The 27,365-nt window shown below is 41.3% G+C and overlaps 1 protein-coding gene and 1 long non-coding RNA gene across 2 annotated transcripts; both read right to left on the reverse strand.

Moving 5' to 3' along the window:
- Positions 1-10,861: 10,861 nt before the first annotated feature.
- Positions 10,862-11,356, reverse strand: LOC124669349. The gene is made up of 2 exons (XR_006992147.1): positions 11,222-11,356; positions 10,862-11,081 (listed from the first exon to the last, which is right to left on the reverse strand). It is a non-coding gene; the product is annotated as an uncharacterized LOC124669349 (long non-coding RNA).
- A 115-nt stretch (positions 11,357-11,471) lies between these two features.
- On the reverse strand, positions 11,472-26,881 carry LOC124669988 (protein CHROMATIN REMODELING 5). The gene is made up of 31 exons (XM_047206511.1): positions 26,757-26,881; positions 25,593-26,300; positions 25,407-25,468; positions 23,831-24,265; positions 23,310-23,543; positions 23,105-23,188; positions 22,673-22,732; positions 22,478-22,584; positions 22,207-22,258; positions 22,007-22,070; positions 21,507-21,600; positions 21,339-21,426; positions 21,097-21,231; positions 19,745-19,936; positions 19,587-19,654; positions 18,965-19,058; positions 18,739-18,863; positions 18,595-18,658; positions 17,285-17,494; positions 16,707-16,949; positions 16,503-16,613; positions 16,328-16,417; positions 15,620-15,802; positions 15,438-15,518; positions 15,126-15,365; positions 14,296-14,448; positions 14,020-14,197; positions 13,662-13,843; positions 12,699-13,046; positions 12,529-12,619; positions 11,472-12,356 (listed from the first exon to the last, which is right to left on the reverse strand). Exons 2-31 carry the CDS (start codon positions 26,239-26,241, stop codon positions 11,869-11,871), a joined length of 5,205 nt encoding a protein of 1,734 aa, XP_047062467.1. The 5' UTR covers positions 26,242-26,300; positions 26,757-26,881; the 3' UTR covers positions 11,472-11,868.
- Positions 26,882-27,365: the final 484 nt, after the last annotated feature.

The raw sequence follows: 27,365 nt of genomic DNA on the forward strand, positions 1-27,365 counted from the left end.
CCATCGAACTTGTCTTGCTGTGGATGAACTCTGTCAAGCTACTGGTTACCCTGCTGCATCCCTGTCTCCTTGCCCTGTGCGCCAAATTAAGTGCCGACGTTGCAGACGCATGGTTGGTTCTTTGTTGCTGGCGATGCCAAAGGTGGCCTAGATGGAGAGGTCGTTGCTTCTAATGGCACGGGCTACCTCACCGGCGACTGTGAGGCAGGAGGAGAGCCAGCCGAGGAGCACCACCCACACCGTCTCTGCCAGCCGTGCTTCCATCCTCCATGGCACCATCGCATCCAGGAACAAACACTAAGCCGAGCCAACTTGCTTCTGCATACATGTTTCCAAACCAATCAGCAGAGAACAAGAAATCCCAACGGAGAAGATGCAAAATCGGAGAGGGTAAGTAAAGTTACCTTGATGCAGCAGAACTCTTCGTGTTACTTTTAACGAGCTAGAACCTTCGCCGTCCTCTTGGAATCTTAGGGTCTCTCACTAGGCTGGAGAGTGGGCTAGAACCTTCGCCGTACTCTTGGAGTCTTAGGGTTGGTTTCTCACTATGCTGGAGAGTGGAACTTAAAAGAAGATGGTTTTGGAGACCTGCAAGCAAGCGAGTAGGCGGTAGCCATCACCCATCCCTTTCCCCTTTCAAGCCATGGCAAAAATATCACACGATTTTTATGCTATAATATCAAGCTCCAGGCATCCAGATATTTGTTGCTTTTGGATTTAGCATCCTCTTCAGTACTTCTAGAGTCCTTATCTTATCTATGCTTATCCGGAAGAACAATCTGAGGAAAGGAGTGGGAAAATGGTTGTACAAAATGTGCTTTTAGAAGACAAGGAAAAATTTGCTACAGGACACTGTTATTTTTTGGCATTTGCTGAAACACACCGCTCAATTATGTCTTTGCCAAGTATCATTACAATTTTGTGACATATCTGCTAGAACACACCACCTGGCTGAAAACGGAAAGTTTTGCCCTTTGTCTTCAAAACTAGTCATCCCACGCAAAAGCAACAAACGACTAAATTGTCGAAATACGTATACGAGCAGGACAATCTTGAGGTCTTTTCAAGACCGCGACCTCACAGCATTATTGGGACGATGCATGAGGTAATTATCACCTAGGTTAGACGGTAGTATCTAACATGTGTAACGAGGACACATGACAGAGATGATTAGTTTCATACGCCTACAGAGTGTTCACTAACCTGCTCCGATTCCGTTGAGGGCCGAGCGAGCGGAAATAACCTTTTCAAGTTTCGACATACAATGGGACTAGAGGGCAAGCACGTTTCGCCGCGCCATCTATAATGCGTTGGGCATTGTGTCGTAAGCTCTCTGACACTACTATTTGCATCTATATATTGATCTTGAGAGATTTTGTCTTAGATCCTACTCAAAAACTCAATTCGACTCCTGGATGCATAGGCTCCCGCTACGAAAAAAAATATATTTCGAAATATTGATTTTTTTTAACAAAAAGGGGTTACTAATTATTTAAAGTTCAGCTCAACGCTGCTCTTTGCTCTAAAGGAACTGCCCGGTACATCTTGATTTTGTTGGTTGTTGATTCTTTTGTTACAGTAGTGTCTCTGTTTGATTTTTATTTTTTTGCTTTTGTTCATCGCTCACACACATTATAATATACGTCTCTTTTTTGTGGTTATTATGTTAGCTCTCATTGGGAAACAAACTCAAAAGATGCATAGGCAGGAGGATGTAATGAGACTTCCTGGTCCTAACCGACTTCGTGCTTCTCGTTTAGGTTCTACGCTTCCAAACCAACTTTCCATAGAAAACTCTAATAAAAGAGGAGGCTTAGCATCCTAGTTTTATGTGTGTTAGTTTACCTGTGGTTCATGATAACCACACACTAACTTCCTCTCTCTAACACAGGTAAAGATGATACAGGACATGCCCTTAAAGATATTGAACTCCACAATGTGGCATAAGGCATGTTTTGTGTATTTAGTATATGTTACTTTTTTTTTTTGAGAGAATATGGTCTTTATTGATCAAGCAACATCATTACAGAGTTCAACCCGAATTAACTCCGGGATTACATCAACAGAAATATTACAAACTGAAGGCTCAGCAGAACGAGCCAATTTATGAGCTACCACATTCGATTTCCTACTAGAGAATCTGAAGATATAGGACTGAACGTCCGTTTTCAGAGTTTTGATATCACCAACGATAATGCCGAGAGTAGAGCGATCGCGAGATGTAGAAGAAATCCTCTGTATCAGCGACAGACAATCAGACACCAGGATGATCTTCTGAAAACCACGCTCCTTGGAGACTGATAGCGCGCGCCGAATAGCAAGAGCCTCCGCCAACTCCGGAGTCGGGAAGCCTGTCAGGCCTTCACTACAAGAGAGGATGAAAGCACCACAGTGATCCCTGAAAACGGCTCCCCAACCCATTCGCCGTTCAGCAGGGAACAAGGCCACCGACCCTCTCTCTCAGTTCGGACTTTTTGGTTCAATTGGCTAGTGCAGCAATCTTTCATGGTATCAGAGCCAAGAGGTTTCAAGTTCAAGACCCTGCTCACGCAGTTTTAAAAATAAATAAATAAATTATGCGGCCTGCACCGAACCCACGCTAAGGACTAAAATAGCATAGACGTGAGGGGGAGTGTTAAATATAAATACACTGTCTAGTCTCTTTCCATCAGTTCGGATTGATGGGTGAATTTGTTAGGTCCATACAACTTATAACCAGAGGTTCAAGGTTCAAAACCCAAGAAACGCAATAAAAGAATACATTGCGGCCTGCCCCCGTTTCCACTGCGCAGGTCAAGACTCCAAAGAAAAAGAAGCATAGACGTGAGGGGGAGTGTTAGAGTGTAATGACTGACCCTTTCTCTCAGTTTGGACTTTTGGTTCAATTGGCTAGTGCAACAATCTTTCAACTTCTAGGAGTATCACTTTAATGTTCTGAACATTTGTTTTATATGTTGATATGGAATCTGAAGGTGATGGTCATGTTGAAAGGGGAGAAAACAAGGCAAAAGGACTCAAAAGGTTGCCACGGCCTTTCGTGGCAAACTTCCAGTTGTCAATCCAAAATGGAAGACAAGAATCCAGCATGCTATCATAGCATAAAAGTTTGCAAGCGAACGCAACAATGCAATTAGGAATCATGTGCATGTGTGTTTACACTGAATTAAGAACAAATGAGACACTAGGTTAAAGTGCCTCCAAAAAAGGGTTTTTGACAAGCCTATGGAGCACTGCAGTGATCCCCATGCCATGGTTGGTTTCATTCTACCATCCATGTATAAGATGTGTGCTAATAAATAGAAAATCCGTTCCAAGGTTCAACTACATCAAGATACTGGGTCGTGCTGCTATGCAGTGCACCTAAATTTTTTGGTTAGTCTAGACGTTTGTTTAGTTCATCAGAACAGTGTGAAGGATGTACCAAATATGATGTCTATCTAGTTTGATTTTGGCTCAATGCATAAGCTAGATGTTTCAACTTTGATAACACTTATTGCATTAGTATAGATTTGAAAATTACGTGATACTGCATGTCTGTATTTAGTTCTTTGTACCGTTTCCATTCCATGATGTTGACTTTACCAATACCATATGGAAAGTGTTAACTTCTATGATGTACAACTGTTGGTTCATTAAAGTAGGTAGTTGTTTGTACGAGCTTTTTTGCACAACATATCTTTATACCAGATCCATGTACATGTAAGATGATCTAATGTATGTCTTTGATTTCAGGAAAAAGAGTACAATTATAAGGATCACACTTCTTTTGATTTATTAAAGGAGTGCCACGCCAGCCAGAGAAATGGCTTCTCCACCGAGATGCACTGGTAAGTGAGCTATGAAAGAGTATTCACTAACGCAAATGTATCTTCCTGCATCTGATAACTTTGTTTCTTTATTGCAAACCAAGGCTGAAACAAAAGAACAACTCTCTGTACCTATGGTATTTGGGGGACCTAAGAGTAAGGCCACAACTATATCTAAGGTCCTATCAAAGAATAAAGCCAAACCTAACTTTTTCGTAATGAGGGGCACGTGCGTCCTACTAGCTCAACAATGAACGACCTTATTGCAGATTTGGCGATGGAGAAGAGGGCCAACACAGAGCGATGATGTCGGGGTGGTATATACTAACCCCTCGTGTGATGAACCTGCGATGCATCACGAAGTATAGTTGCTTCGCTCGTGACACATCGACCACCAAGTAGTTGTTGTGTATTACCAGCACCTTTTGTGATGAACTGAATCTGCTATGTGTTGTAATATAGTTATTAGCAGTGCTGGGTAACCTCACCACTCTAAGGCTATGTTCGGTTTGCTGCGATTAAATCCAGACTTGGAATACATCAAGATATGGATTGGGTTGATCCAGAGATTGCACCCGATCCCTTCTAATCCCCTATCTCTAATCCACAATAATTCATGTTCTTGCAAAACATATTCGTTTATACCTCTGTGGTGGGATTGACGTTTTTGGATTAAACAGGCAACATCAAGCTTTTATCTCACGCGACCTTGCCTCTCTCTGGCGGAAATATTTCCATAGGTCAGGTGGAGAGCTTTTTTTTCAAGACCTGCTATGAAAAATTTTTCTTGGATCGGCTGGACAAGAATACCACCAGGGGCTAAACGAACACCATCTTCTTACTGGGCTGGAATATTACCTCGCCGGGCTGGCTAACCAAGATTGGAGCGAAATCCAGACATATCCCTGCCTTTGTTGGTTTAACCGAACGAGGCCTAAAGGAAGGGGTTACCACAACCCGCTTCTATCCGCAACCAAACAGAGTACGAACTGCACGAGCAGGGAAGTGTAGACACCCAAACAATAAAGCTACCAAACGCCACGTGTTTCATGGCCCATTCGCGACGCGTAGGGTGGTCCATCTCGCGCAGTAGTGCAGAAAATCCATGCAGATTACCAAACGTGTCCATAGAAACCAGATGCGAGAATTACGTGCTAGCCGTCATGTGCATTCCTTGGGCCGGGCCGGGCCTCGGGCTGAGCCGACCAAAGCCCAACGCAAAAAATCCTAGCCTAGGCCCGGCCCGGCCTGACCGTCGGGCTGAAAAAAGTGGCCCAAGCCCGGCCCATCAAGTAGAAAGCCCGTCGAGCCGTGGGCCTCAGGCTGGGCCGCTTCACTAAAACGCACAGAATCACGGCCCAAGCTCGGCCCGTCCCAATCATCGGGCCACAAAATCAGGCCCAATGACATGGTCGGGTTGGGCTTGGCCCGGGAATTTCGGGCCGGGCCAGGTCTGCGTGCTAGACAACAACAATACCACGAAAGGTAAGGCGTTCCCGTGGAGGCCTTCTCGTGGATTCTCCCTCCTTCCAATGGATTCCACGTGAGCCTATGATAGTGATCTTTTTTTTTTTGAACATAAAAGATTTTATTGAACTTAGGTGCATTTTACAGAAAGGAGCGTGAAAGGAACCACGCTGGATACAGAAAGGATGTCCTTGCCAGAACATTGACCTGCTTTTGTGCTTAAGCAACGAATAGCTAAAGAAGAATTTTGAATTCTAAGAGCTAGACGTGCCTGATGATCCGCCTTAACATTTCTTCCTCTCCCAATGTGAGCTATGTTGTTGCATTGAAAGGAGGGAGATGCTTGGATTGCCGCAAGATGAGGTCTATTCTCCCAATGTCCTGGAGCATTGAACACAGATGGAGAAGCTGCCGCCAAGGCTAGCACCAAACTGTCTGCGTGGAATATGGGGTCTTGAACCTCTAGAATATCTGCTAGCATCGTAGCTAGCAGCAGTCCAAAAGTTTCCGCCTGGAGTGGTGAGGAGGCTGGCGGAGAAAGTGCAGAAACATGCAGCTCCTGAAGGTGGTTGTTGCCTTGTAAGCAAATGACTACTCCAAGTCCAGCTCGGCTATTCTCTGCACATGTTTTTCTTTCCCAGGAAGCATCGCAGTAGATAATATTCCTAGTGGAGTTGGTATCTTGAGCTTGCGAAATTGTTAGCGCTAGTTGGTTTTTCCCCGCTGTGTTGTCATGTTCTTGTTGCCGAACTGAGTTGCTGACTTCTAAACTGGTTCCTCTGATTATTGCATTTGTTGCTGCATATACTTGAGAAGGCTTGCATACTTTCCTGCAAAATGAAGTATCCTTTCGTGCTTTCCAAAGACACCACAGAAAAGTATAAAGAGCAGTAGTATTTATTTCCGGGTGCTGAGAAGCAAGTAAGGTACTAATCATATCAGGGATAGATGGATGATGTTCAGCAATGAATTCTGTTTCAATAAACCAAGGGTTACAGTACCAAGCTGCCTTAGAGAATGGGCACAAGAACATCATATGCATTTCATCTTCTAGACTGCCACATCTAGAACAATATTCATTGATGTGCTTTGAATACCTGCCTGCCCTCTTACCAGTAGGAAGCGCCTTCCTAAGTAGTCTCCAAGCAAATGTTTGAACCCTTGGCGCCATATGTTTGTCCCTCCAAACCTGCTTAAGAAGTGCTATAACTTGCGGTGGCACCGTTTTGGGCCTTTGTCTCGGAGGAAGTTGGAGATTATTGAAACAGTGCTTGTAAGCACTTTTTGAGGAGAATTGGCCTGAAGGGGTTAGTTTCCAAATCAAAGTATCAACACCATTAGAATTAACAATGGGTGTTTGAAGTATAGCATTTGTTGTTTCGGGGCTGAACAAAGTAGTGATCAGGTTTATGTTCCAAGTTTTTTGTCCAGGAATCCAAAGATCTTTGACTTGAGCAGGATAAATAAAATGTTGTTGCTGTAAAATTAGATTATCATAAACGGTTTCCCAACCGGCAAACCAGGGAGAACTCCAGATAGAACTATTTCCATCAACAATTTGGTATAAAGATGCCGAGATTAGAAGGGGTCTTACCTTGAGGATTGCTAACCAAAAAGAGGATTTAGGTTTATTTGACTTGGCTCTCCAAATGGAAGTATCATGGTGGTACTTAGCCTTCAGAATGTGCGCCAGCTGGCTGTGCGGTTCCTTCGCCAATCTCCACGTTGTCGAGAGGATGAGGCCTTGGTTGATTGCCTGTAAATTTCGAATACCATGACCACCAATATTTTTCTCAATGCAAACATCAGCCCATGCCCGTAGGCAAAGACTTCTAGTTGTCTGATCGTCTTGAACACCCGTCCACCAAAAGTTCCTGATAATCGATGTGAGTTTTGCAAGAAATTTATTTGAGAAAAGGATGTTGGACATGTAGTACACTGGAATTGATGAGAACACAGATTTTATTAGAATTAACCGTGCTGCATGTGTAAGACGATTAGCTTTGTAGGTGGAAAGTTTGGATTTGAATTTATCATAAACAAAGGCATAAGCAGCTGATCTGTCTTTGGAAGGCAAAATGAGAGGATGACCTAGATGAGTGAAAGAATTATCTATTTGATGAGCTGGAAACACTTTTTTGATATCTTCTTTAACCTGCATGGTAACATTCTTGCTAAAAAGAATACCAGATTTTCCCCAGTTTGGAATCTGTCCAGATTGCTCACAAAACTGGTTTAGAATTTGAGATATAGCTTGAGCTTCCTGTATGTTAGCTCTGCCACACACAATAAGGTCGTCCGCAAACATAAGAGAGTGGATGGGAGGGCAATTGGGTCCAAGTGAAAATACCTGTGAGTTGATCGGCTTGCAGTGCATCCTGAAGAGTCAGAGATAATTCATTCACTGCAAAGACAAAAGGATACGGCGACAAAGGGCATCCTTGTCTAATGCCTCTCGTGCTTCTGAACTTCGCAAAAGATTGGCCATTACTGATCACCGGGAAAGTCGGTGAGGAAATGCATGCATGCACAAGATTAATGAAATGCTCATGTAGACCTTTACGCGCAAGACGTAATGAAATGCCATTCTAACCTATCGAAAGCTTTGGCAAGATCAATTTTTAACATGAAATCAAGACTTTTCCACGAAGCTAAAGAGAAAGAATGGGCAATTACTTGGGAAACTATTATATTGTTACTAATGCGCCTGCCTTCAATAAAAGCTTGTTGTGAAGGATGTATGTAATCAGGAAGATGCTCTTTCAGCCTGTTTGCTAAGGATTTTGCAATAATTTTGTAGACTACGTTACACAAACTGATGGGTCTAAAGTCAGATGGAAGATGACAGGCAAGTTTCTTGGTAATGAGCGCGATTTGAGTATCATTAAGATGAGGAGGAAGAATACCTGTGGCATAAAAATTTCTTACCACATTTGTTATGTCATCTCCAATCCAAGACCAAGCCGAAGTGTAAAATCCAACGCTAAAACCATCGGGCCCTGGTGAAGCATCTTTCCTCATTGCTTTGAGTATGCCCCAAACCTCCTGCTTGTCAGGCACGGAGTTGGTGAAGTCCTCACTATCTTGCAGCAAAGTTGTATTTAAACTGGTCTGTCATTATTAGTAGTCGAGAAATGAAATATAGATTTGAAGTAGTGAACAAATTCATTCGCAATATCATTCGGATCATGCAAATCATTTCCATGAGTGTTTCTAATAGAAACAATGTGATTTCGACGCCTTCGTTTTTGGACAGCATTGTGAAAGAAAGTTGTATTCCTGCCCCCCTGGGTAGCCCAGTGCTTCTTTGCACGTTGCCGATAATATTCAGTGAGTGAGTTTGGTCATGTTTTTCTCGTACTGGGCAATAAGGCTGACCTCAAGATTATGATCCTGGAGCTGTAATGGCCTCATTTGTATATCTTTGATTTGTTCCTGTATACAATGAAGTTGTTCCTGGATGGGTTTCTTCTTTTTGCACCATCGCTTCAATGTTCCTGCAAGATTAGTTGTTCTAGCATGGAAATGTTTGTTAATAGAAGCATTCCAAGCATTTTTTGCCACATTCTGAAAATCTTCTTCATAAGTCCACCAATTTTCAAACTTCAATTGAAGTTTAGGTCTATGAAAATTAGATTCAGTTGAGATCAGAATAGGAGCATGGTCACCAATGATGATTGGTAAATTAAAAACATTGGTGTTAGGAAAAAGGGTGCACCATTCAGGGTTTGCAAGACAACGATCAAGCCTTTCAAAAATAGGAGTTGAAGAAAAACGCTTATTCGTCCACGTATAAGCCGGCCCACTAAAACCTAAATCAAACAAACCACACTGCTTTACATAGGTGTTGAAAGTGCGCATACGATACTTATGAACATTGACAGAAGTGGTGTCCACACCACACATGATTTCATTCAAGTCTCCAAAACAGACAACCGGCTTGCCAAGATTTTCATGAACAAAATTGGAAACATGATCCCAAATCATCTTAGTGTGGCGATGATGGGGATCACCGTAGATACAAGCCAAAACAAAATCACAATTAGTAATTTTATCTATAATTATAGCTAAAATCATGTGGTGGTTGGAGATCTTAACAAAAACACAAACTTCATCAGACCAAAGCATCCAAAGCCCACCAGATCGACCCTCGGAAGGAACTACAAAGCTATCGGCAACATTAAAATGAGAGTTAAGTTTAGAAGAATTGTATCTAGAGGTCTGAGTTTCAGAGACAAAAGTTATTTGTGCACCAGTGGAATTCATGAACTTGGCAAGATACTCCATTTTAGTGGAACGGCCAAGGTTCTTGCCTGCACCTTGACAATTCCAGCCAACAAATTTCATGGTGTATTGCATAGATTGAACTTGAATCTGGGTTGGAGTTCGTTGTCAAGAGCCAGCAGTATCAGCTAGTAGAGGCGATGAGCGGACACACAGGTAGTAATCTCTTCCTCCAATCAAGTTTCGAGTAGGCAAATTGATAGCCGATGTAGCTGCCAGGAAGTTTGCTCGTTGGTGTGTTAGGTAAAAGGAAACAGAGGAACCGTGAGTCTCTCAAACAATTGAGCAAATCGACTTGCGATATTTGATGAATCGAGGTAGGAAGAGATGGTGGTGGAGAGGATCAGGCAACTGGATCAAGTTGGGGAGACGTCGGACGTGAAGGTACAGCTGGTGGCGGCGGCGGAAAAAGGAGCGGCGGTGAGTTCAATATGTTCTTGATAAAAGGGATTCGGATCTGAAGATACTAAGCCGGGAAAGAGGAAGATTAGAGAGATCTAATCAGATAGAGAAGGAATCGGGAGGGGAATTAGAGCGACATCTCGCCAGTCGCTGGCAAATCGCCAAGAACACCACAGAGGGCAAAGTCAACACGGGTGCCTTCCACAGTTCCTTAATTCATGTGCTAACTACTTGGTGGATCTTGATATGGATGCACGGGGATGGGGAATTGCTAGAAAAATTGCTCCGATACATAAGGATTTGTGTCCGAGTAAATCGAATTCAAAACAATTCTACAGGCAAACGGCCTCAAACGTGTCCAAGCTAGCCCTTAATAGTGATCAATTATATTCTCCTATGAACTAGACCACAAAAGGTAAGTGCAATTATATTCTCCCATGAACTAGGTAAATCCATAGAAAATTTGATTTCTTCTTCCCGAGGATGCACTCCAGCGTGGGTACCACCACATGTCCACATATAGCCAAGAAAAATTGGGCAGAAAGTAGCCAAGAAAAATAATTAAGCTGAGTACCAATGCAGGAAGACAATAAAAAAATAATCAAAATGGTCTTTTTGGGGATGAAGAGGCTTTTACATAGCTATGCATGCAATTAATCTAGGAGATAGATGAATGCCCAGTGTTTCAAAATAGATACTACCTTTCATCAAGAAACCAAATGCATGACTTCACAATAACAGCTGTGACCGAAGCAGATTTAAACATCCTAGGATGGAAACATTTGCTACCAGTGTGCAGTTGTGAAAAAAAGAATCTACAAACTCGTGCTGCGACACTGAAATAAGGCGTTCCTACAATTCCAAGTCAAAACTCACAATCAACTCACAGTGCAACCACAAACTCACAAAGGGTCAAAATTTATAACTTCAGAATTGCTTGCTTCAGCTGGATGATTTGTAGCTAAAACTTTGATGAGTGTCCCATATGATTCATCAACTACATGAATACATATAGTGGCCAAGAAACATACAACTTTGAGGAAACAAATCAGGCAGATTTTTGAACTACCAACTAACTGACCAGTATGGCACGCCTTGTTCAGTTCACCTGCACCACATGATCTGGAACAAAATATGAAACTAGAGTTACTATGTAGAGCAAGATAGCAAACAATACTTTTCCAGATATAGATAGAATAGAGTTAGTATGTAGAGAGCATTGATAGCGAACAATAATTTTCCAGATAAAGATGGAATCCCACCTATTTATCCCTCTCCAAATGTAGGAAAGTCATGATCTGCATTGTCCATAATTAAAAACACTATGGGCTTGAAGCAATACTAGTACCCTGCCATCCCACCTCTCTTCACAAAAACATATGAAAGAAAATACTCAATCACGTATCCACTACCTCTGTTCTTGCCTCCGAAAGGAGGCAATCATGCATTTCTTTCATATGTGAAATACACAAAAAAGAGGGGGGGGGGGAACTTGTGTGGAGAGAGAAAGGCTCAAATAAACCATAATTCATTATATATTGCAATGTAAAAGATACATGTACTGAGGCTGAACTATTAGATCATGTTTGAGATGAACCTTCTTAAAGAGCCCAACTGATTTTCTTCTATTTCACAAAACTGAACCGACAAAATTTTCGAGACTCTTCCTCTTCGCGGTTTATAAGATCTGTATCTATGTTTTGGTGTCAGAGGAATCTTTTGTGTACAGCTGTTCAAAAGTACCAAAATCTCCTCAGCAACCCTTGCTGTTTCTTTGAGGCAGACTCCAAGCTGTGATTCAGATATTGACATCTTATTCTTTTATCTTGCCAAAAAAAATTCAATTCTCCATTTCTACCTCCATAGAAGCTGAAGACTTCTAGGAACTGACAAGGCTTACTACTTTCAGCTAAAGCAAAGGTCCAGGCCCACCAGGAAATCGATTGGGATGAACACCTCGTTTTGGTCTTTCCGTGCCATATCGTCTCATTTCAACAGGACCCCAACCAAGAATACCAGCAGAACTGCTAGACTCCTGCACCCTGTTTCCGTTTGTCATGATTGGGGGAGGTTGATACGATGGTTGGGTGTCAAACTGATTTTCTGGATCAGCTCGCCTCCGTCGTTTCCAAGCTTCCGAATTCCCAGTGTTTTCACCATTATTGAGAGACTCCGGAGTGCTCTGGAAAGACCTTGTTGACCTTTGGTTTCTAGGAGGATGAGGCTGATTTGAAGCACCTCCTCTGTTGGGAGGAACCGGTGCAAAATTGCCCCCATGTGAGGGGCCAACTCCAGCTTCCATTTGGTCCTGACTAAGTTTTAAGTAGAGATCGCGCAATTGCTCCCCAGACATATTTGAAAAGGTTGCCACATAATTCCATAATCTTGTGGTCATACCTGCAACCAATGCAAACTATTTACATGGTATTCTTGACGGAATAAAAGGGTTACGCTCAAGAAATGGAAAATAAATGACGATGAAAAAATGTCTTTGCAATGTTCATGAAGCAAATCAAAATCTTGAGCGGACATGCTTCCTACATAAAGGTCGGACCTATTAGACACTTACGGGATTGCTTGTATGATTCTCCATGCTGGACAACAACCTTTCCTATCTTTTCACCAATTATCTGGAGGTACCTGCGAATCCTTGAAAGAACCTGGAATATAGGGTTATGAAGTTAGTGGAGAAGAGCATTTTAAGAATAGATTGTCACTATCTGCAGGCAAAGCAGAAACCTTTTCCTTCGGAAGATTTACACTTGTATTCTGTAGCCTATCCAGGCGTTTCAATATGTCCTGCTCATCATCCAAAACTTCAGAGCACCATTCCAGCCACTTTTCCTCCTTGTCCAAACGATATTTAGTCTCTGCTTCAGACTCTGAAATTTCACCCTCTTCTCTTGCTTCAGCTTCCACCACCTTGCGTTTCTTAATGTCATCTTTGATTGACTTAATATCATCTTTTGGTTTTGCATCTTTTTGTCGGCCTCTCGACGATCGGGCACCACCATTGCTTTCACTATTGACAGGTTGACTAGAGCCTCCTTTGGCTTTTGAGCTCTTTCCACTCAGATTGGCAAATTCCTACAAAGACAGAATTTCTTGTCAATGGATAAAATTGTCAAAGATGAGACGGAGGGAGTATATACAAACAGACACGGGATTCAACTGAAGCATCAAATTATACTTCACAGGCAAACTTAACTGTCAATCAGAAATACTCCCTCCGTTAAAAATTAAGTCAAGAAGTCAATGCATTCTAAGTTTGATCAAGTATATATAAAAAAATGAAGATTTAAAATACGAAATCAATATCAATCGATCCACTTATTAAATATTGTAGTTCTTGATATCCCCTTCTATATATTTGGTCAAACTCAGAATGGATTGGCTGTTTAACTGAATGTATACGCCCCATAATTGTGGACTGTGGGAGTATAACAGATAGTGAAGCAAGAAAATCACAAGTTGCTTGGAAAAAAATTGTATCCCATAAATATGGGTACAGCGATAGCATGACCAGGATGGTATAACTAATCTTGGTGGACCCCGAGAACTTTAAAAGTTTGGATAACCAGGGAATAAGAGCTCCAGATGCTAGTTAATTAGTACTAAATTAATCACATCTGACACAAAACATCCTAACATGAGAGGAAGAAGTGCACCCAACGGGGGAGGAGAATAGGCCAGGGGGAGCACCTTTTGCAGGAGAGCACTAGCACGATTATCCAAGTTTGGGGCACGTGGTAAAAACGTTTCTCTTTCACCAAGTGTTGCTGGTGCAATTTTTGTTGTCAGGCCAAGATTTGGATCCAACCGTATCTTCTCCCAGTTTCCATAACCATACCAATGAATGCCAAGCAGCAACCTTGCATCATCAGCTGCAGATATAATAGATTTATGAGCCTATATTCTCTACTCCCTCCGGTTCAAAATAATTGCCCAAAAATGGATGTATCTACACACTAAAACATGTATAGATACATCCATTTTTGGGCAATTAATTTGAACAGGAGGGAGTAACATTTTTAAAGAAGGGGAGTCAGACAGCAATTACTTTCAATCCATCCACAGCTTGCTGACCACTGCGGCTTTTTGTAAGGAGATTGGATCCTGTATTGCCTAACTGGATCTTTGTAACGTGCAATACGCTTTGCCAAGCACTGAAGCTCTTCGACACGAGCTAATAACTCATAGGCCTTCACAGGTACACCAAAAAAATCCAACACCGTGCCCTACATTTAAAGGACAACGAACTGAACTGAATAAAGGTAGATAAGACACAAGGAAACAATTATCAAATTTCTCTAAGCGGCATCACAATGAATTTTACCTTGATGTCTGTGTTCTCTTTAACAGCTTCCTGACAGCCATCAATGAGCAAATCATACAGCTCAATTTGTGCTTCATATGGAGCCTTGGCTATTGCACCACCGACATCATCCACAATTAAGCCAATTTGGCTTGGGTTTCCGAATTTTTTAACCTAAAGTTCACTATCAGAATTAGATAGTACACCCCGCACATCTATAGCTCCCAAAACAATTCAATGCAATATACATGTCTGGCAAACAATCACAGGAATATCAAAAATCTGCCAAATTTGAGCTGGAAAAACTTAGTACTAGTATCACTGCCAAATTTGAGCTGGAAAAACTTAGTACTAGTATCACAGTCCCAAGCCCAGGTAAAGGAGGAGGATTGTGATAGGCTTGGCAAGCCAACGTGAAAACCAGCCATTCCTATGGATATGAAACCCAATTTTCTTATGTTTCCGTTGGGTTTCATATCTAGCCTATCATAACTTGCTTGGGTAAAAGGCTTTGATGTTGTTGTTATTGTTGTTGTTGTATCTTAGTAAGTTAAATACCAAGGTAGCAGAACATATCATCAGAAGCAAAAAAAATATAATCAATGATTACACAGACACATCAATAACTACAATTATCTAGAAACTAGCAGTAGACCTTCTCTAATCAGACAAAGACGAGAGTCTAAAATGTTACAGCATCTCGTGAACACATATTGAGTAGATATTATTATAGTAAACGTGGAACTAAGAGATACAAGGCATCCTTCTTAGGCATGTTTCGAAGATATTTGCAAATACAACCAGTCAGAAAAGCAGAATAATCAAATATATTGGTAGTAAGCGCAGATTACCGCTCGAACAAATCGGGAGGCATCCTTCTTAGGCATGTTTCCAAATGACCATTCCCGTACTTGAGCTACAGCTCCATCAATCAATGGTAATGAAACAATTGTATCGACTGTTCTGCTAGAGCGCCTTCTCGGCTTTTCTTGTGCATCAACCGCTCGCCGTTTCCTGTTGCTATTTTTGTCAAGTTGGTGATCTTCAACATAGCTCTTTTTATTTCGTGCAGCACGAGGTGCTAAAGTTTCCTGCGGAACATATCTGCCATTACTCACTGATTGACAGCAAGCAAGAACTGAATTAGCTGATCAGATCAATACCTGAACCATATCTTCAGTATCTGGTTGTATCAGTCTACTCCAGAATGTGGCGTCATCCTCACCGCTCGAAAAATTGGCAACCTATCCAATATTTTAAGAACAATTATTAACCTATCCAAAATACTTAGGAACTTCAATATTTCCATGCTTTGCATCAGTGTATGGTTGTGCACATTGCGTACCTTGAAAGCACTAAGAAGCTCATTGCCCTCCTCTCCTTCAGCAGCCTTTGTTTCAACTTTCTCAGCTCTCTCAAGAATTTCATCGATGTCCATACTTTCGAGCTTCCTCTTGGTCTCTTCATCGGTCTTCTCTTCTTTGAACAACTCCTCGGCCCCAAACCTAAGTATGGCCGAAAGTTCATTCTGCCAAATGGTATAGATACATAAGCGCAAAAAAAGAGAGAAAGAAATATAAAACAGAAAGTAAATAGTAAGAGACTCCAAAATTTAAGGCTCAATGTGTCCCCCCTCTGAATTTTGCAGGCCGTATATCCATTTTATTTCTTCTCTAGGCTATATGTATGTTCCCCTCTGAATTTTTCAGATCGTGTAGCTATATGCTCCCCTCTGAATTTTGCAGGTCGTATATCCATTTTATTTCTTCTCTAGGATATATGTTCCCCTCTGAATTTTGCAGGTCCCTATAGCCATTTTATTTCTTTTCTAGGCAATGTACCTACTAGGGGCAAATGCCAAAAGCATGATGCACATGACAGTCAATAAAACTGCATCAAGGCTACAAGCTACATCATTAAAGCATTTATAAATTTAAAACATACATATATATCTTGTAAACAAGCGGATAACAAAACTTCTGCACCAACATATACCAGAATGTTGCTATCAAAACTAACCAAATAAAACTAGACAGGTTATGCAAAATTCTACCTTGTCAAACATTGATGCTCCCTTTTTAGTTTCTTTCTTCTCGAGCCTGCCCTCAGCATTCAGCTTCTGAATCACTAAGTGATCAAGAACCTGAAATAAATAAACAGATAAATAAATAGGTTAAACGTGTCTCATGTTTTTTTAAACAATATGTGAAGCAATTCGGTGTCTGCACCATTTTTTTCTTTGCCCGCTCCAATATATCTTCTTCAACACTTTTGCAGGTGACGAAACGATAGATGTTAACAGTCTCTTGTTGCCCAATCCTATGTGCCCTACTCATCGCCTGCAATCATATCAGGATGCAAAAAAAAGAGATAAGGAAATATTGCTTCATAACCAAAAATATATATATAATTAATCAGAGAGATATAAGGACCTGTAGATCATTCTGAGGATTCCAATCTGAATCAAAGATTATCACCGTATCTGCTGTTGCAAGATTGATACCAAGTCCGCCAGCACGTGTAGACAGAAGGAAACAAAAATCATCACTTCCAGGAGCATTAAAGTGCTCCATGGCCTGATGACGAAGATCCGCTCTTGTACTGCCATCAAGCCTCTGAAACTGGAATCCTCGAAGGGACAGGTACTCAGAAAGGATGTCCAACATCCTCACCATCTGCAATAATGAAAATTCAGAAATCATTTTATACTAAATCATATGAGAGCATATGTAATCTGCATTGTCCAATAAGAACATGGTTCCAGCAACTAACACGTCAAACTATGTCCACAGTCAACGAATCGGACTACTTAGAAAAGTAACCAGCTATAGAAGTTTGTCAACTGTCAGCAAATATTATAGTTTTACGTGTGGTGCACTATATAGAAGAATTGGTGGTTCTATTAGTAACCATAGTAGGCTGATACATCCAAAATTAACAGAAGCTCCAGTAAGTAAAACCGCACACTGAAATCGTTTGGAAAGAAAATAATAAATATATGTGTACAAACCTGAGAGAATATAAGCACTCGGTGATTAGTCTCCCGCAGTCTTAGCAATAGTTTGTCTAATAAAACTAATTTCCCACTACTCATAACAATGCGTTCAACTTTATTGCGATCACCAATGCTGTCTCCACCATAACCATGATCGGCGCTTTCAAACAAGAATGGATGATTGCAGCACTTCTTCAACTCGACAACAACGTTCAAAAGCGAGACCTGCATGTACATACAGTCAGCCAGACAAATTAAGGTCGCAACTCAAATATGTTGAAAAGAATAGGAATTACGATATTCACTCTTCCATTTTTTATGTACTAAACATGAAAAACAAACAAAATAACAAGAATAGAAGGATCACTCAACCCTCGTCCATCTGGTTACTAGTATCCAAGGTCTCGGAGAAAGGGATATTGTGATCAAGAAAATCGACAGAACACAAAACGAAGCTGGAAATATACTGGCAATAATAGGAAGGGAAGATAGAGTCACGCAGTTATGGCTTAGAAGATATCCTGTTGTTCTTACTGAAACTGTGCGCAAGGATTGTAACTCTGTCGTAAATTAATATAGCATTTTCCATCGCAAAAAAAAGAAAGATTGCCAGACATTTATAAACCTTGGTAGCAAGTGCAACATGCATGTCCTAGAGCAACTGTTTGAAGAATCAAAGACGAACATCAAATTAAAAAACAAAAATACTGACCCAAGATATTCACAAAACTAGAACTACCTAAAAAGATTATGCTTTCTGGCATATGCAACGCTATAAAGGGGCTTTGAACAATAGGAAAAATAATAATTTGCGATTAACACCCAGTCACATCAGAAATCAGATGAATAAGAAAAATCAACTATAGAGTCAATAACAAGGGCAGGTATATTCACATTAATTCACATTAGTGGTCTTTGGCTGATAGACTTGTCACTAGTATGGCATTTAGTGCACATGGGCATCAAGCCTTCCTTTGAGATTGCAGTGGCTCTTTCATATTTGACTCAAAAGCATTAAAGCATTGCTAAAGAAACAACAGTCCAAGACCCCATAAACAGATCCACTATTATCAATTGTTTCTCATTTCTCAAATACAGGATGTTTCACACTGGTCAACCTAATCCTGACACTATAATACTGTAAAACCTATACAAACAGTTCTGGAAAAAAACAGTGGCATCTCTTAACAAAAAAATCAAATAAACCCATTTTTTTGTTTAATAGCACACACAACAGAAAACTGAATTGGGGATACCATTTGGATAAATACAAAACCACTAAGGTAAGCAGATCAAAAGAATTTCACATTAATGATAAATCCCACCTGATTTCCACGGACTCCTTTATTCAGATTCTGAAAATTTCGCTCTAGAATCCACTTGTAATATCTAGCAACATATTTTAAAAAGGTTATTTCAAAGAGTAATGAAATGCATTGCTGAACTTAAGTTAATGCAAAACTACATACTGTTTCTGTAGGGGAGACATTTCGATACGAAGAATCCGCTCAATTTTTGGAGGTAAAGATTTCTCAACATCTTTTATAACTCGCCTTAAAATATGGGGCCTCAATTCCTTGTGAAGATTTGCAAGCTATAAATTATCAAAGCAAGGAGAGTTAATGACCATCAACTAGTGTACATAATTGTGAACACAATACAAGCCAAGACAAAACCATCACACAAAAGCAATACCTCAGTTTCATTAAACGAACTCAAATTTTTGTATCTCTCAACAAAAGTATCCTTGCTGTTGAATTTAACTGGATCGAGGAAATGAAGTAGGGCCCTGCAAAAAGCAACAATAGGAGAAAATAATGAGCATACTCTCAACCTGAATTTTGAGCACATTGGCACACAACCAATGTTCGCTCTCTTTTTCGTCCACTTCAACAAGATTATTTTCCATAAAAAATCATGGGTGTTCATAATGTGGCGCGCACTAGCGAAATTTAGTGCGAAAATATAACCACATGTGTCTTACACACAAGAAAGACATTTTGCACCTGTAAATATCATAATATTCACTACACAGGCTGTATCTATTTTTTGTGCACGACGCATGGTCGTATTACTGTACCAAACTTTGCAAATGTCAAATTTACATTATGATAAACATTCATGAGTCTTTCCGGAAACGTTAACAGCATTTTTAAGTGGCTGCAAAGGAGAAGAAATGGGTACTGCGCACAGCGCCATTTCACTTTTAAAATACCTACATACTCGCATATTGCAGTATCAAATTGCGAGTAAATATTAACAGTATAAAGCATATGTATAAAATTGCCTAGCACAAGTCTACATAAAGAAGACATACCACAGCTCTTCAACACTATTCTGCAAAGGGGTCCCAGTTATTAGAACCTTATTTTTGGTGCTGAATTCCTGACGATGAGAACAAATGCAGTTTAACCATATTGCAGTAGTCACCCAATACATAAGGCTTATGCTTAGTTCAAGAGAATATGTCCATACCAAAAGAGTAATATACAGTGATGCTTCACAGTTCTTCAAACGGTGAGCTTCATCAACCATAAGATAATTCCATTTGATTTTTGAAAGGACAGATTTGTCCTTAAGTATCACCTCATAAGTAGTAATCAACGTATGGAATTTTACATGCCGGCCTCCCTTCTTATTTGTAAAAAACTCGTGCTGCTGACACATCTGCCACAAATGGATTGGGAAGAATATAAAGTACATAACAAGGTGAACATAACTCCTTACGATGTTCAGAACTAAGAATTGCATGCCCTTTGAATACAAAGTCGAGAAAAAAGGATGAAAAGCAGGAGCCGCCTGAGCAAATAGAGTTATATATCCCAAAAACAACCTGCTAGAAATATATAAACAGAGTAGTACCCGAAACATGTTGCACAACACTGACTAAGTTATGCAGAGATCATCAAAATGTCTCATTCATGAAGCTTGGTATAGTAACAGGGAATATTCATATTTTGCGTCTCGCAATCCCTTTTTTGGGTCCTCGCCACGAAAATGAAAAACGCATGATTTTGATAAATAGCTAGAGACACTACAGCTTTCCGGGTCCTCCCCGTGAAGGTGTGAAAACCCCGAGTGAAAAACTTGCTGGGTTGACATGTCAAGAAAGTGTTGGTTTCTCAAAAAAAAAATCCAGGTAAATGTCTTAACAGCAAATTATATGTTCACCATAAGCACTGACAATTTTACATGCTTATTTATTTCTTTTTAATTCATTCTTGAAGCCAGAAAAAAAGACCATGTGCTAGAGTTTATACTAAGTACATCAGATTTTACCACTGTGTCCAAATCACTAAGGTACACACCGTGACTTAAACAATGATCATGTAACAGACTCTAGGTAGATGTCCAGGCAGTAGATGACCCTTTGCTGTCGTGATTTGGCCCAAGTTAGCAAGCTGAGAGCCACGGACTACGTGGTCAATTGCTTATTTGCGTGAGCCACATATTTCAAATTGGTCGTTATAAAGGATTCTGGATTGATGAACATGGTATTTAAATATATACATTATGCTCGGCAAGCACCTACGCTCCCTGCTGTTGTCCAGGCAGTAGATGACCCTTTGCTGCCGTGATTCTGCTCAAGTCAGCAAGCTGAGCGCCAGGGACAACATAGTCATTTGCTTGTGCACGTGGAGCCACATATTTAAAATTGGTGATTATGAAGAACAGTGGATCGATGAACGTGGTATTTGAAATATTTGATAGTAATTATTACATTCACCAGGTGCCATAGAAAAGGTTGCCAGAATAAATGACATTGAGGCTACATATAAATCTCAAAGGAAGCAAAACAAAAGTGTAAGAACTTTACTGAGTTTTACCTCTCTGCTAGCGCGATTTCCAACATAAATTACAACATTCATGTCAGGTAGCCACTTCCGAAATTCTTTGGCCCAATTTGACAATGTTGAAAGTGGAACGACAACAAGAAATGGACCATTAATTTCTTGAGCATTCTGCAATATACCAAGTATTATCAATCAATTCCCTCAAAAAAAAGTATTATTGATCAGTAAAAAGAATCCTGGGACCATGCAAAACAAGAACAATGTGAAAGAATTACATGAAGGAAGCCAAGCATGGAAACTGATTGAATGGTTTTTCCCAGACCCATCTCATCAGCAAGAATAACATTAGTATCATTCCTCCACCTGTTTTATAAATGAATTAGCAAGCATAAACTGGAAAGTAAGGTGCTTCTGTTATGCATATCTCTATAGATTTTACATACCCATTAACGAGAAAGTTTAGGCCTTCAAGCTGATAATCGCGAAGTTTACCTCCTTTTAGCCACTCTGGTTGGTCATCAAGCCTCCGCAAACTAGCTGAATAATGTAAAACTTAGTATTAGATGAAACTCAAGAATAGTGGTCCAGCAATTCAAGAAAAAATCTTAGTATTCGCCTGAGTAATTCAACAATGATAATTTGTGATGGTGCACCAAATTCACAAGAGAAATGCACTACCTAAATAGATAGCACCATAGCATCACATCATGGTAGTCACAGTACAGTGCCTATCAGAAAATTTGTTCATTTTTTACCAGGGAGTGCCTATCAGGAATTTATGATTTCTAGGCGTTAAAAGATGATATTACATTCCACATAAAACATATACATTATGCTTTCTAGACAACAAGTAAAAATTACATTCGACATGAAAGGTAGTCATCAAAGCCAAGAAAAATTCAGTCATCCAGTAAGCAGGCACAAATAAACCAAGAAAAGCTACCTTTGCTTTTCTTCCTTTGGAAATCAACCGCTTTTCCCAGTATAGCAGTGGCAACTTCACGGGCCTGTTTTTAGCATAAACCCAATTATCATACAATCTAATGCATCTATGCACTACGCGTAAATCAGATACTCCCTCCACCCCGAAAAGGATGTCGCAGGTTTCTCTAAATTCGGATGTATCTATACATGAGTGCTTACCTTGTATTCATCTATTGCTTCTTGAGCAAATTCAATATCTGTATCTTTTTCCCTGCAACAAAACAATGTGGGAAACACAATTAAATAATATTAACAAACAACAGCATCCTCATACAACACTGACAGCTTCAACTAAACAATTTATGCATGGTATCACTTGTAACATATTCAGATTCATTCCTATCAATGGGGCTGCACAAAAGAACATCAACATGCAAAGTATTATCATATCCATGAAAACGGACAACCCAGAATCAATCACGGCAATTACCAGGTAGATTCTGCATAAGGAAGTCCTTGCCATTTCACTAAATACTCTGGCACCACCACATCATCACCATCCACTTTGGTTGCCCTATCAGCAAATACCCGTTCAACCTGGAGATTGATACTTAAGAAAGGGCACAAAATACAACAGTAATAGAAAGCATATATAATAGTCTAAAGCTGGACTTAATGGGAAAACCTGGCTATATTGCTTAATAAGATCCAACTCCATTTCCTTGCCCACGTCATGCACCTCGACCTGATACATGAAGAATTTCGGATCTGATGAATAAATATATCTAAGAGTTGACGTTTTGTTAAGACTGGTAATTTGTAACACTTAAGTCATTTACGAACAGCACAGAATAGACTTTAGTATTTCTATAAAGCCAATATATGAGTATACTGGTTGTAATACCATCTTATACTGTGGAACGGAGGGAATACATGCTAGTAGTTATCATATCATGATGAATAAGCTAGTATAAAACATTATTTTCCTAAGCATTGCCCATACATTTTGTTTGCACCCTTCAAGAGTAACTTATGGTTACTACTTATTCTCTGGCAACTTTGCTTCAGGTCAAGGAGTTACAGCACAGAAAATATAAAGCCAATTGCATTTTGTTACCTCTTCGCGTGATAGCGACCTCTTGAACCTCTGTTCCTCAGACACTCTTTTCATGTAATTTAGAACCTTTTTAAATCCACTAACCTGTCATTTACAAGGTAATGTGAACACAGATCTAAGAAACAGGCTAAAGAGATAAAGCACAAACTACAAAGATTACGAACAGCACATGTGAACTAAAGAAGATATCGAGGTAAGCTCTTACATTACGAAGCTCAGACAGTGTCCTCCACTGACAATGTAGGTAAGACTGCCCTTTCCATTTTATATAGAACTCTACATCATCCCATTGCAGATCAAAATCTGATGGCATGCTCATAACAGTAGGTTGAGTCGATCGATCATTCCTTAGTGCATCTTCAGCAACACCCTTTGGCTGATACCAAATGACCCTTTCAATTGTTTCTCCGTCTTCCTCATCTTGATCCTCCTTCAAGATCTAGTTATATATTGGAAATTTGTAAGAGATCTGTGATAACAAATAATAAAGGGTACAGACAGTACATATGAAGTAGTCGATTTATAAACAGTTACAGGCCAAGTAAGAGTTGGTTAACCCTTAAGCAAGCACAGAACACAAAGAATGTTGCAACTCAGCGAAAGGATTTCATTAGTATCCAACTACTCTAATCCGACACATAGCAAAAAATAATTGAAATTCATTTATATCACAGACCATCTCGATGACATAAATAATTTGATACATGATTCATACTGAATTCTAACCTTCTGTTGTTTAGCAGACTTCTCCTCACTATCGTCACTTTCTTCACTTTCAGCATATGAGATATTTCTCAGTGTCCTCCTCCTCCCAGAAGTTCGGGATTCATTATGGGAATTGACATTCGAGAAAACATCATTATGGCCCACAGTTTTCAGGTGCAACCTAACAGGTTTTTTTGACCGGTGACTGAAATCAGCATTATTGGGTACATCTGAGTCTTTTCCTGAAGAATATTCTTCATCTGTGAGAGATACCCCTCGTTTGCGTGGAGCCTGGATGGGAGGCTTTCTTCGCTGGGGAGCTTTAGTTCCTCCAACCTTAAGTCGTTTTGATTGCCTCCTACTCTCAATAAAATCATCTTCATCGTCATCTGAGAGCTCAAGCTCATCGTCATCTTCTTCTTCTTCACCTGAGTTCTCACTCTCCGCAAGCTTATCCTGAAATTCGAGTTCCACAAGGAGGTTAGCTTAAATACTCAACATGGACAGACAAGCAAAAAGCTCAGATAGCTAAACGGGAATATTAAAAAGGAACAGTGTGAAAACTGTCATGACTAGAAACCAAAAGAAAAAACTAGCAATATAGAAGGAAAACCTACCCGACTGTTCAGTAAGTTCAAAATTTCTAATAGCCTAGAGACTAAGCTGATTAAGAAAAACATTTTGGTTAAAACAGGAGCAAGAATATGCATGTGTCCACAGTACAAGGAGAATATACACCCCAAAACATTTCTGCAATGATGTGATCAGCCATAATGTCACCCAAGAAAATGGGAAGTACATGAAAATGCAACCATGATAATCAACCACAGAAATAAATTGAATTCAGTAACTCAAGGATTTGGTTAGAATTTTATGGATACATTATAGCGCCGACAGAGAGCGCATGGAGTCATTAGTCCGGCAGATCTCGTGGGATCTTGTCAGTTTTCATGTCCGTTGGTGTGTTTTCAGGTCAGTTTCTTCCTATCTACCGATGTCATCATTGGTGATTGTTGCTGCTCTAGTGCGTTGGTCCTTTGGGGCCTTAGCACGACGACTTCCCATCTGTCTACTACAACAAGCCCTACTACGAAAAGCTTTGCCCGGTTCCAATGATGGAGGGGCGAGGACAGCGGCCCACCGTCGGCTCTTGCTAGTGTTTGTAGTCGTCGCTAGGTGGTCTATGAACCTATTTGTAATTTTTATTACTTTTAGCCATCTTTGTACTGCTGATGATGATTATTAATATATATATCAGTGAAATTTTCGCAAAAAAAAACATTATAATGCAGTTGAAATAGGCCACTGTTATTTAATGTTGTCTCAATTAGAATTTGTGTGCAAGTTGGATCAGCTAGGGCACATTTTTCACCATGCTAACTGAACAGTTGCTGGCCAGTTCATCATCACAAAAATCATGTATGAACCACACAGCTAGCATCAGCATCATGTAAATCTCAAACACATCGGCAACAAAATTTCACTGCACCATCTATCCTAAACAATAACATTATAGTTGAACTTAATGTGTAGACAATACAATAAATCACCAAAGTTACACATCATGTGATAATGAGAATTCAAGTTGGTAAATGACCTTAACAGCAGCCTTGTCGGTTTCGCTGTCTGGCTCAAAATCTACATCATCTGGATCATCTTCTGCAAATAAGGAAGAAACAAATCTTGAGTCAAACGATGAGCTGGGCCATCTTCTGAGAATGGAGAAGTTGTCAAATGCAACAGATTAATTTTGCTGAGCACAAGGCTGCAGGTATAAATATACCATCTGCGTCATCGTCATCATCATCATTCTCATCATCATCATCGTCGTCATCGTCATCGCCATAAGCACTACGCTTTGTTGACTTCTTTTGTCTTGAGGGGACAGATTTTGCTGCGACAGTAGAATTTGAACAGCTTGGGTGGCTCATCCCACGACGATTCACTGAATCGATCTGATCCTCTTCGTCCTGCTCATAATAGTCATCAGAAAGCATTTCCTCAGCTGGCACATCCCCATGCCCTCTGTTTAGCTCATCATCTTCTCCACTACCATCCATGTCATCATGTGAACCAGCCACATACCCGTTCTCCATTACCCTACCACTATTTGAAGGCTCATCCCTTCCGGTGTGTGTGGACCTGCAATCCTTCAAAAAACCTGTACCCCACGGGTCAGACGGGCCACCTAGTCTCTGGGCATTCTGCCCTGATTTAATCTCGGGAGAGTTGGGCCCTGGCTGGCCAGCTTCGTACTGCTCCTCCTCACTGTGGTAAGCATCATCAGCCTTCTCATTCAAGTTTAGATGACCAGAGTTCAAGTCGACGTCCCTATCCGCAACCGACTCGTATGCACCTTCGTCGTCGGCCTTCTCGTTCAAGTTGTACCCTCCTGAGTCAGCCCTGCTCCCAGAATTGCTGAAGAATGCCATCACAGGTTATGGCAGCACCACATGAAGGAACTCCGAGGGCCTCAGCAGTCTGTCACTCCCTGCAGTTCATACCAAACGAAGTCAATTCAGAAGCTCGCTTGAGTAGCTCCTGGCCGAGTTGTAATGCCCTAAACATGCATTCCAACTCGAACGCTATTGTTAAGTTATGCTAGGGCTTGGTCAGTTTTGTAATAATAAACACCAAATGAATCGAAGTGTCGAGGGGGAAGAAGAAATAAGTCTAATCAGAATCGAGCAGTGGAGGCGGAGCAGCATGGCGCTGAGCAGCCTCGAGCGAATGAAGTCGGAATCGGATTCGGAAACCCTAAATCCCGGCGGATTCGAGCGCCGCCCGTAGATCGGCGCCGGCGGCGGCCAGATCGAGCTGGCCGCGGCGCGGATCGGGCGCGGGGCGCTCGAACCGGTGCGCCCGACGCGTGCCCGCGCGCTATGAGCGGAAACTCGGCAGATTCCCTGAAAACCCCGGGGAAGGGCAGCGAGGGAGAGGGACGCACCTCGTGCCGAGGAGGAGGCCGCGCGCGCGCCGGGTCGTCCCGGCAGGAGCGAAGGTTTGTGGCCGCGGGGAGGCGGGGGTTGGCCCGATGAGGGCGCTTATTGTCTGATGCGATCGCCGGCGCCGGCGGCCGCGCGCGGGTCGCGGCGGGTGGGCGGGGCAGCGCGAGCAGCCGTGCGATTTATTCGAAAAATGATGGCGCGGCGGATTCCAGGGGATTTTTTGCGGTGTTTGTGCGATTTTTCCGTGGAAAAAATCGGATCGGAGGCGGGGGAGAGGGGTGCGGGGTTGTGGCGAGCGCCGGAGAGGGGCGGGCGGCGAGGGGTCGCGGTGGCGCCGCGGCGGCGGCGGCGGCGCAGAGAGAGAGAGGGTGGGGGTGGTTATCTATCAGGCAGGAGAGGGGTAAGGGGAGATTAGAGGGCAGATAAGTTTTTTCCTCTTTTCTCTTGTGTCTTCCTCTCTGGTATGCTGCGTTTTGTGTTTTTGTTTGGGACTCGTCGCTGAAGGCCTTGCGTGGGGCCAATCCGGCAGCGACGCGTAGGGTGGTGGGCGCGTAGTCCGTGTGAGGGCCGACGGGGCCGCGCGGGATGGACCGCGGTGTCAGTGTCTG

Source organism: Lolium rigidum, chromosome 7 (assembly GCF_022539505.1).
Source record: "Lolium rigidum isolate FL_2022 chromosome 7, APGP_CSIRO_Lrig_0.1, whole genome shotgun sequence".
NCBI lineage: Eukaryota > Viridiplantae > Streptophyta > Magnoliopsida > Poales > Poaceae > Lolium > Lolium rigidum.